General features: G+C 32.6%; 2 protein-coding genes across 3 annotated transcripts in view; one reads left to right on the forward strand and one right to left on the reverse strand.

The window, feature by feature from the left end:
- Positions 1-953, reverse strand: part of LOC111998130 (heat stress transcription factor A-1b) — a 9361-nt gene extending 8408 nt beyond the window's left edge. Inside the window, 1 exon segment of the mRNA XM_024030232.2 lies at positions 626-953. Coding sequence (XP_023886000.2) covers positions 626-862 — 237 coding nt within the window. The 5' untranslated portion in view covers positions 863-953.
- Positions 954-3177: 2224 nt separating this feature from the next.
- Positions 3178-7413, forward strand: LOC112040682 (anaphase-promoting complex subunit 13). Of its 2 annotated transcripts, none has more exons than XM_024073573.2 (4): positions 3178-3305; positions 6405-6489; positions 6605-6658; positions 7015-7413. In XM_024073573.2, exons 2-4 carry the CDS (start codon positions 6414-6416, stop codon positions 7101-7103), a joined length of 219 nt encoding a protein of 72 aa, XP_023929341.2. In that variant the 5' UTR covers positions 3178-3305; positions 6405-6413; the 3' UTR covers positions 7104-7413. The 2 variants fall into 2 exon arrangements, with proteins under 2 accessions (XP_023929341.2, XP_065635674.1); XM_065779602.1 differs by having other exon boundaries at positions 3207-3305; positions 6409-6489.
- Positions 7414-11874: the final 4461 nt, after the last annotated feature.

Here is an 11874-nt window from a genome sequence, read left to right on the forward strand (position 1 = left end):
TAACCCACCCACCATTACAACACAATCAAGTCATTTACATCCCAACAAACCACAATTCACAAGCAAACATAGATCATTGTCAAAATACAACTACATGTATTACACACCTATAAACCACAACTCACACACCCAAATTCTGCAATCCATGACATGACAGTGAAAACAAAGAGGCATTCACAGATTTTTGGGTCAGCTAAGATCCCCAACAAATTAGTAGAGTCAACCACATGTCCTCTTTTCCTCCATTCTATTCTATCTGAAATCATATACTCTGTTACCCCTCACAATTACAAAATTCAATAAATTAAAAAAAAAAAAAAAAAAACCATGCAAAAGCACAAACATTTACATAATAGTGAAAAAAAAAAAAAAAAGATACCCACAAACCAAAACAACCGAACCAAACATCCCAACAGCCACAGCATAAAAAACACACACACACATATTTAAGAGAGACCCCACATAAAAACATTAAATTGCCAGCATATAAACCAAAAACCCACCAAGAAACCACGATCGCAAAGCAACAAATAAAAAAAAATAAAAAAATAAAAAGCCATAGAAACACAGATAGATTAGTCTAGAGATTTGGGAAAAAGAGAGAGAGAGAGAGAGATAAGCCCACATAAGTATTCAACTGGCGGATGAAGCTGGAGAAGTTTTTGTGCTTAAAGTGTTTGGGTAAAAGGCTAGCGGCGAACTCGTGGGCATTCCAAACTACAAAGCTGTTGTTGGCATTGCTCCACGACACCACCGAGTCGGTCTCGGGGTCATCCACCATCGCATAAAGCTTCTTCAGGAACGGTGGCAAAGTGTTCGAAGAGCTCGCCATCGATCCCTCATCATTTGCAGGACCTTCCATTGTTAGAGAAAGAGAGAGAGGAAAGGGGTTTTGTGGGGTTTGAGGGAATTGAGGAGGAAGAAGGATGGAAGGAAGGAAAGTAGAAATGTTGTCACGTACAGTATATTATTATTATATTAAAAAGTGATCAACAGATATTTTTATTATTTTATTATTATTTTAAATATTTATATTTTTTTTGTTTTGGGGAAAGCCGAGGGGTTTTTGGCGGTTGCGCAAGGGAGCAAACAAGCACTACTCGATTAATACAGTTCTTTCTATTTTTAGGTTTTTTTTTGGAGTATTGCTTTTGTTTTTGTTTTTTTAACTTTTTAAACAAGCAAACTTCGTTTGTGACGCTTATATCTTTTACATGAATTTGTTACTATTTAATTATTAATTATTGTGTAATTATTTTTTGTGGCATTAGATTTATATTTTTTTTTTTGTTGTTTCAAGTTTTATTAGTTGATTCCCAAGTATAATTTGCCTTTTTTTCTTTTTTTTTTAAGCAATTTTACCCCACTCCAGGAATACCCATTTTGAAGAAACAAAGAGATACAAAGATAAGGAAAGAGACAGAAGAAAGAGCTTACCAAATAACTTTCTATTTGAGAAATGGAAGAAGGAATTGGCTTTCAAAAAGAAGAATTTGTTGTCATGGGTCATGAATGCTCCTTTCCTTGCTTTGAATGCCATATTTTAGATTTCTTTTTTTCTTTTTTTCTTTATCTTTTTATTATATTTTATTTGTTTCTTCTAATTTAAGTGAATTTATGAAAGTATAATCTCAATAAATTATATAAAAATTATGAAATTAATGGTGGACTTTTTTTTTTTCCACACAATACAATGGTTTATTTCAAAAAATACACGTATAGCGTTGAACTCACAAATAAAAGCATGTAAGAAAAGTCATGACATACAATTCCAAACTCTTGTAAAAATTTCCATTTAAGCCAACAGAGCAAAGGAAAAAATATATATAAGAATAATTCAAAGAAACTTGTTATTTATTTATTTTTTGGATCATCCAAGCATCACTTGTTAGTTCTTTATTTGTGGGACAAGCATATTAATTTTTTCTTTGACGGGAAAAAATTAAATTGAAAAATGGTCAACGAGAGAGCTTTTGTGCAATTTTTCTTGAGTTTGCCTTTTTTTTTTTTTTTTTTTTAAATAAAAGAAGGATCTACGATGTGGACTAATTGACCTCAAGCACGTGACAATAAAGGCAATACCACATGTAACATCAAGATTTGCATAAAATTTAATTCAACATGTTTGTTATAAGATAAAGGTTTTGATTAAATTGCATGTCACAACCTTATTAGCCGGCTAGCATTTCCACTTTTCCACTACTCTCACCTAAGCCATTACACTTTTGGTAAAATAATTATTGGGTATTAAAAATTATGGTTTTTTCTAGTTGATACTATTTTTTTCTCTAACTCAAATGTCTAGACTTATCTTACCCTTAAGTTGAGTATCATTTATTAAAGATTTAAATTGCATTTTTTTTTTATATAATTTGGGTTATAATTTTAAATTAAACCTTAAATTTAAAATTTGGTAATTGAACAAAAAGGTTTAAATAATTTTTAATTAATCTAATTAACTAAAAATAACAAAAATTCACCTAAGTTAGAACAAAAGCCTATATAAATACCCAAAAAAAGTTTGATGTGAATTGTAAAACCTATATAGTATATACACTATATGAGAATTTTAAAATGGGAAGAGAAAAAAAAATCTAAAACAATGCTTGTTCTAACAAATTAAGCTATATATATAAACTTAAATTAAGTTAGTATAGAATTCTTTCTTAAATAAAATAAATAAATAAATATATATATATATATATATTAATTATGTGTTCTGCATGTGAATCATGTGATAATAATGATTTCCATCCACAAAGTAGATTCGAAAGTGTGATGAAATGATTAATTATGACATTATAGGGTCTGTTTTGATAGCACTTATTGTTGCTGAAAATTGCTAAAAACTGATTGTTGCTGAAAACACTGTAGCAAAATAATTTTTAAATGTGTGAATAGTATTGTGGGATCTACTTTTAATATTAAATATTGCGTGAACAGTGCGTAAACAGTACACGCACAGTACATGCACAGTGAATTTTGTCCCCCAAAGTCAAAAAAGCCGGCCAAGAAAAAAAAAAAAAAAAAGGGAGAAAACGTGAAACGGAAAACGTGCCGCAACTTACCGTGCAATCCAAACGCGGCTATGTTTGATTTTGACCTAAACATCTTGGGTCTTTTTGAATTTTCATTTATTTTTATAAAAAAATTCTTTAAAAATATTTGGAATTGGGCTCCGGTTCCGGGCTTGGATCACCAATGTTTTTTTTTACACACGGCCCACCCCTTACTGTTTCACTTCTTCCCCTGAGTCTGACTCAGTTCTCAATTCTCTCTCATCTCTCTCTCTCACAGAGTCACAGGTACTGCCTCTCAACCTTGCTCAGCTGGTTTTTCTCATCAAACTTTCACATTGCTTATTTTTAATCATGGGTTTGCTTTTTTTTTTTTTTTTGTTCGTACAGTGTTTATGTGAAATAATATGCTTATATTTTCAAATTTGTATTGAGCAAATATAGCTTCTTATTATCATCAATATAAGTTATCTCCGGTAACCCGTTAAAAATTGAGGAAAGTTTCCACCTTGAGCGGTCACAAAAAACCTCACTGTAGTGAAAACAGACAGTGTGGACTTTTAGGAAGAAAAATTCTTAAATGTAGCAAGTTCCTCATTTGACACTAGTATCTCCTTTAGTTTGTAAATTTGGGAACATTTTTCAGTATTTCTTTTAGAATTGTATGTGTATCTTCCCAGATGCCAAATGGATATGTGTGTGTCTTTTTTGGGATTTTCTCATTGCAACCACTGTAGATATATGGGTATTTGTTTTAGAAGTGCTAGTTTTGCTGTTTCAACATTTGTCTTCTGTTACTGCTATCATTCAAGCATTACATCAAACACCTTGCATGCACTTCCCCACTTAATCTTGCTAGATATATCTCCTTGCTTACCAAAAATTACCAACAATTAATACCTTTGTTGTATCCTTAGCAATGTCACAACACCAACCCTTTTGTCCTTTTGAGTCTTTCAATGCCTTCTTTTTCTCTTCTTCGCTAAACGGCGCTCAACAAAATCATTCTCTCCACCTCTTAGAAATATCTCTCAGAATCTTTGGATTATGCCAATACTCTCTTTTTTTAAGCCTCATCCATTCATGGCTCTTATTTCTTCTTCTGGGTGTTGCACTTCCACTGACATTCTGGTTTTTGAGTCTCTTGTGGCAGCCTTTTCCCTGCTTTGCTCAGGGAGGTTGCAGAATGGGAAATTTCATGGGAGGATCTACGGATTGGTGTATTGTTTCATGTGGTGTTTCAAAGACCAAGAAAAGATGGTTTTACATAGTACCGGACTTCTTGGTGGGATTAGCTTCATTGTGCTTTTGTTGTTGGTCATGGTGCTACTCTTGAGAACGTGTGATGAGGGCATTGCAACTAAAAGGACTGCTCGTGTGGGGTTTGCTCCAAAAGGAGACATCTCTTGACTACTCAAGAATCTTGTTTATATGACAGGTCTTGGAGAAACATTTACCTATGAGCAGACGCTCCACTTCACTGGAAATTGTAGTGAAGCAAATTTATCAAACATGGCCACTCTAGAGACCTTTTCCCGGGGTTTTTGGAAGGTGGGATTCTCATAGTCATCAAACAAGTATATTTTCTTTCCTTCTTGTCATGGAACTTGAAGGTGTTTCCGACAATGGAGCTACTGCGATGGCACTATGGCAGTGACCTCCTTTGACTGTTTGAGCCATGGTGCTTGCTTACTTTGGCAGTGACCTCCAACATATTTTGGAGCCATGGTGCTTGCTTACTTTGGAGCCATGGTGCCCTCTTTTTGGCAGAAAGTTTTGTGTTGTTTCCAGCTTTGTTTTCCAGTTTCCATTGGTTTGTTGGTGTTTGCTAGCTATGCTTCGTCAGATCTGTTGTTTGCCAGTCCATCTTTGGTGTTTTATGGTTTATAGCTGCCATTCTCTAGCTCATCCTAGCTGTGGTCATTGTTTTTTCCTGGCGTCTTTCCTTTTTGTCTGTGATCAGTGCTGCTTCTTGCAGCTATCCCATCATCGCCTTCGCGTTGCACTTGATCATGGCATCTTTGAGCTCATATTGAGCCCTTCACTCCTGCTGGGCAGGATTCCTTCTTCATCACGGGTTCATCATTGGTTCATATGCAAGATGGGAGTCCACATGTAAACTCCATCTTGAGGGGGCCTATCAGAAATTTTACTTTAGATTAGCAAATGTATTTTGCAGATTTTTTTTTCTTTTTTCTACATGTTTTCCACATATGCTAAAAGTAGGTAGTTTGTTAACTAGTTGGTTAGTCTTGTTTGGTTAGTTTTAGAGCAACTTCAATATTAATCAGAAGCTTGGGGGATCTAATTTTCTAAGTTTTTCTAAAAAAACAAATCTTAAGGGGATCTGGGAATATTTCAAATCCCCCTGTAATGTCATTGAGTAAGCTAGAGGTTGTGTTGTATTTGGAGGGAAATGAATGCTAGATGTGAGGGGTCCTTGCTAGAGATTAAGTCTTTTTTCTTGCATACTCTCCTTGTTTGGAGTGTGGTTGTTTTTCCCTTCCTACTTTATTAGATCATTGTAATTTTGATTCTTGATTTTTGCCCCCATAGTACATCCCCAATGTACTCCGGTTGGCTACTTTTTTCTTAATAATAATATTTTTTCGTTACCTATCAATTTTTTTTTTTTATAAAGTTTGTTTTCAACACATATTTTTCTTTTTGAAGCAAGATATGAGTATTGTACCTACTGCTATCCCATTGAACCCTTTTACCACCTGGGCAAAAGCTCGCAGGCATTTTTCAGCACGACTCATTGAGCCTATATTTGTGAACATTACACATATTTGCTTGCTGTTATACAGAATCTGTATACTTAGAAGTTTGAACTGATGATGCTGGTCTATTAGGTTCTGCTTTGAGACATTGTAAGCGATGGGATGTGATGTGTTGTTGCTATTTAAAACATGCATGATCTGTGAAAAACAATTCTTGGCATTTGGAACTTAAACCATGTCTTTATGTTACTATTTGATGTCTTACCTTCTTTTTTTGGTGGGTTTTGAGAGTCAAAAAGCTTCTCTCAATTAAGCACTGGGGGATTTTTAAGGGTACTCAGCATGGGTTGTTGAATAGTGTAGCTAAGTTGAGAGCTTTATGTGTTTGATTTATTAGGCAATTCTGAATGCTTCTTATATTAGTTTTCTTTTAAATTTTTGGCTATGTAGTACGGGCATGGGTTCATTTTAAGATGATGCTATCATTGGTATAAAAAATCAGTTAAATATCATAAGCATGTGTTGTGATTTATGATATAATTGCTTTTCCTTGTATGAACTGCTAGGTGTTCTATTTCAGTGACTTGCTTAAATCTGAATGGTTATGATTTGTTAAGCCACAAGAGACTGATTTGTTAAGTTATACTTTGTTTTTGTTGACTAGACAGCAAACATGGCAGAAATAAGTCTGGGGATTCTAATAGATATTGTGGATGAGGATTGGATGAGAGACACCTTGCCTAATGATGGTACTGTTTTTCCTTCCCCCTCCCAATATGGATGTGCACATATCAAGAAAAAATATTTCTTCCCTATTTCTTTGTAGGCTAGTTGTTTGATTTGTCTTTTCAATTGATATTGCAGATCTTCCATTACCACCAGTTTTGGTTGTTAGAAATGATGACACTGAGGAATCAAGTATGTATATTGATTAGATTACTCCCTCTAGTTAAGTGATACTGAATGGAGAAGTGGGTTTTTCGAATGACCATTTTATGTGTTTGAGTTCTCTATACATCTAATTATGTTTCTAGTATCCATTGTTTTAAAAGTTAAGGTTCTGAGATATGTCTATAAATTAGGTGGAGTCTTGCTCTGTTCTGGGGCTGTGAGAATGGCAAAACTTTTTGTTTTGATATATGTACTTCTGTCTGCTCTGATGTTGCTAATTTTTAGCATATTGCATTCATCAAATGATCTTTTTTTTTTCCTAACTTATTTGGTTTAGTAATTTTCTTTCTAATACCTTTGATTGGATCTGCTACATTGATCAGATCAGGAGACTCAACAGGTTGGTGGAGATACTTGGCATGATCTTGCATTAGGCACTCAGTACAGCTCTCATGCCTCAGGAGGAGCATAAGCAATACTTTTGAAGTGGTTGGATCCTTTTTATTGAGGGATTTGAAGTTCATGGCTCTCTATCCTTGTGTGAGAACCCTTAGAATATTTCATGTAAAAGACTGTAGTTTTATTTTGATAATCATATGAGACGACTTTGGTTATTAGTCCTTTGATGGAAGAGCTATGGTGAAGTGTCAATTTATACAATGTTCTCTTTTGCACTGGCACATCACCATGTATATATATGTACTTCACTTCCCTGTCATGTGGAGTTCATCCTTAAGTTCCCTTCGTCTGCAGTAATATGAATTGCTCTGCTTGTTAAACAACTTAATTTGGTTCAATTTGCTTATTTACCTTAAAAAAAATTCATTATTTTAAAAACACGTCCTTTTGGTTTGGTTTTTGCCTCCATCTCTCCCGAAGAAGTTGCCTGATATTGTACATTCTTAGTACATTCTGAAAAATCATGCCAGGATTCCTTTGGATTTAGTGCATTCTAAGATAGCTGAGTATAATTTAGCAAGAAAGAAACCTGGGNTGTCTTTCATTGAAGTCTTTTTCATAAGGTAATTGTACTATATGTCGATGCCTGTGCCAAAAGGCGGTGGGGAGATTAGAACAAATTTCTACCTCAATTTGCTATCTGAATGATTTTATTTTATGATGTAGTATAGGGTCTGTTAATTGATCAGTAATTCTTTTGTATATCATTTTTGTCTTTAAAGATTCTAAATGTCTATCCTTTCTGTCAATTATTTTTCTATCAATTTCTTTTATTATGGAAATGTTATCAAGGGAATAGATTTCTTTCGAGATAAGTGGCAAGATGAATATAAAAATATGTCTTTTCCTAGCACATTAGTTTTAATTCCTTCTTCTGTCATTAAAAAGGGGTAAAGTAAAGCCATGAAAGGATTTCCTAGAATGATTTTAGAAGAAAGGTCTTTTATTAAAACAAAAACTGTTTCAAAGCATACTCCATCATTACATATGTGGACATTGGGTATTTTATAATTAATTATTAACTTTTCTCCATTAGCCTGGGTTAATCTTTCAGATGATTTTTCATAATACTTTAAAGGTACTACTCCTTCTTGTATATAGTTCATATTAGCATCTGAATCTATTAAAGCAATTTCTGTCAAGGAAAATTCTTTATTAATTACTAAAGTAATTTCTGTATACTATTTTTGGAAGATTACTCTGTCAATTAAGCTCAAGAAATTTTGTTTATTACCATTGTCTTTTTCTAATAAAGGTAGGGGTTTAGATAATTCTTTTAAATTTATTATTTCTGCAATATTCCCTTCATTTATATATATGTGATTATCTTCTTTAATATCTTTAATTTCTTATTTGAGTATTTTCGTTTCTGTCATTAAATCTTGTAAAGTTACTGATTCTGTTTCTTAGTTATCTTTTTTCTTTTCTATCTTTTCTTGCTTATCTTTTTCTTTTTTGGCTTTTTCTTGTTTCCTACATTCTGTAACATGGTGTCCATATTTCTTACATCTAATACAGACAATCGGTATGTCTATAGATTCTTTTAGACTTAGTAAATAGTCTTTTTTGTCTTGATTAGGTAGACTATCTATCAATTTCATTATTATGTCTTTTTGTTTTCTTTTTCTTTTATTAACTTTAAATGGGTTGGTTGATTTTAGTTCTTCCTTTTTCTTTGTCTTTATATGTTATAGATATAGTTCTGTCAGTTACTTTTGAATTATCTATTAAGCCATCTTTTCTATCATCTATCATATTTATTGATATCGAATTATCCTTTTGCCTATTATGCCAATTATCTGTTATAACTTTTGTTAAAGGTGATCTATGATGGGGTTCAAATTCTTTTTCTTTTTCTAAAGGTGAATTTAAAACTTTCATTTTTTAATAGAGGTCCAAAAAACTATCATTTTTTCTTTCTACTTTAGTATATGTCGTAGATCTTTCATCATTTTCTATAGATTCTAATTTTTATTAATTATGTCTAAGAAGCTCTGTCTATTAGTCTATCGGTTGATTTTATCTCTTGTTAAAATACTCCAATTTTTAGCATTATTATTATAATTATAATTATATTCAACCATATCACTGTTAGAATTAGAATCTGTTTCATAATCCATATTACTGTTTGACCAATTATAGTCTATATCTCTCATGCTATAACCTTCATCATAATCTATATCATCATAGTCCATGTTTCAAATTAATGTGTGCCTAGCCTAAGTGTGAACAAGCAAACAAATTATGAGTTGATAAATGTATTTGTTCTCTTTTTAAGCAATTAATAATTACTGGCGGAACTTTATTACTAACCACTAATATCCTTGCTATAGGGACCACCTCCTTGGGAAACTCCATTGCGGGACCACCCAAACAATGCCAGTTCGTCGGCTAACAAAATGAGCTAACCACAGAAGACAGATATGATCCCTACCCGGGATTACTTATCAATATAGTGACAGAGGATCCAGTAATCCGTGATCCTTTATGGTTATCTGAAATGCTAGAAGCAGAGTTTATTAGCAAATTAGTTATAACTTCTGCAATACAGATTAGTTTGTTCCCCATAGTCATCCAAGAAGTAGCAGCACAGATTGAAGGACTTAATTATATGAAGATGGACATCTGGAGTGCACTTCTAGTTTGGGACACTAGCTATTATATGGAATCTCAACCAGCACATATTTTGGTTCTTATTCATGATTGGGGCTTTATCCCTGAATACAACTGGTATTCAGGAGATACTTATTTATCACTGGATGATCCAAGTGCTCTGGCTCAAGAATGGTCTAATTTCAAGTGTAACAAGATTTATGAAGTACAGAAAGATTTAGACAAAGATTTCCACTTATATGGCTACACTGACAGGATAGCTGTGTATGGTCCAAGACCTTCAGCAAGAAGGCTTATTAGGAAAAGAAGGATTGTTAAAGATCCCAGATTAATGACAACCAAGGATCATGTTCCTATTTTCCTTCTTATTTCATATTATGCTTTATGCAATGATTACAGAGTGCTCCATGAGCATGAGTAGTATGAGGATAACACCGATCTGCTAAATTATGATAACTATGCAGATACAGATTGAGAAGACAGACAGAAGAGTTTTCCCAGACAGACAAAGATGACAGATCACTATTCAAGACAGAGTACTATTCACCAGACACACTAGAAAGATCACTATTCACTAGCATGCCTCCTGACAGACAGATAAATTTACTATTCATCAGCATGCACAAAAGAAGTTCAAAAAAAGACAGAACAGATATTTTAAGTTACTGTTCAAGATTCTACCGATAGATTAACTTAAGTTCACTTTACTTAACTCAGGTTACTTTTGGAGACTGACCATGGTTCACTTCATCTATAAAAGGACACACTCCGAAGACAGAAGATAGGTCCAGTTCTAAGGTCCAAAAATTCCAGAGATAGTTAGAGGTTCCAACTTCAGGTTCCAAAAATTAGAAGGTAAAAAGTTTAGAAAGCTTTTAGCCTTCCCTCTCTCTCAGAAAGACTTTTGTACTCCTCTCCTTTTGTAATCTTGTAACCTTTCTCCTTAGACAGTTTTATGTTGTAATCTTGTAACTCTTCAGACAGTGTTTTATTTTCAAGCTTGTATCAAAGACAGTTTGTTTTCAAGTTTAATCAAAGACAGAAGCATTTTCAAGTAAGATTTTATCAGTTTCAGTTTTCATATTCCATACTCTGTTTTAACTTATTTTGAATATATCTGTTTTGCTATTTTCTTCTTTATCATCTATAAAGAAAGTGAAATTGGTTGGTTTTTAAGATAAATGAGGAATTGTGAACAATTTTGAACGTAATGGGGGAAAGAACTTTCCCTTTCTATTTAATTTAATTTTTTTTTTGTTCTACAAACTTTTTAGATTAATTCAATTCTTTACACTTCTCAAATTTCCTTTAGAAAATAGTCAAAATAATGAATTTTTAGGTCTTTATCAACATGTTGTCAATTCCTTGCAATAAATTTTCTTATTTATCTTACGAACATTGTTAGCACCGTGTGTACACCATAAAACATAGAGAAAGTGAAATTGATTGGCTTTTAAGATAAATTGTGAACTATTTAAAACAAAATGGGGGAAACAACTTTCCCATTTTATTTAATTTAATCTTTCCATTTGTTCTACTCACTTTTTATAGTAGTTCAATTCTTTACACATCTCTAATTTCCTTTAAAAAAAATTCGTAATTATGAATTTTCAGGTTTTTGTCAATCTGTTGTCAATTCCTTACAATAAATTATTTTATTTATCTTCAGAATATTATTAACACCGCGTATAAACCACAAAACATAAAGAAAGTGAAATTGGTTGGATTTAAGATAAATATGGAATTGGGACATATTTTGAACATAAAGGGGGAAAGAACTTTTCCTTTTTATTTAATTTAATATTTTCTTCTGTTCTACTCACTTTTTAGAATAGTTCAATTCTTTACACTTCTCTAATTTCCTTTAAAAAATTGTTGTAGTTATGAATTTTCAGGTTTTTATCAATCTACTATCAATTCGTTACAATAAATTTTTTTATTTATCTTAAGAATATTATTAACAACGCGTGTACACCACAAAACATAAAGAAAGTGAAATTGGTTGGATTTTAATATAAATATGGAATTGGGAAATATTTTGAACGTAAAGGGGGAAAGAACTTTCCTTTTTATATAATTTAATTTTTTCTTTTGTTCTACTCACTTTTTAGAGTAGTTCAATCCTTTACACTTCTCTAATTTCCTTTAAAAAATAGCCGTAATTATGAATT

Source organism: Quercus suber, unplaced genomic scaffold, assembly GCF_002906115.3.
Source record: "Quercus suber isolate HL8 unplaced genomic scaffold, Cork oak 2.0 scaffold_13, whole genome shotgun sequence".
Taxonomy (NCBI): domain Eukaryota; kingdom Viridiplantae; phylum Streptophyta; class Magnoliopsida; order Fagales; family Fagaceae; genus Quercus; species Quercus suber.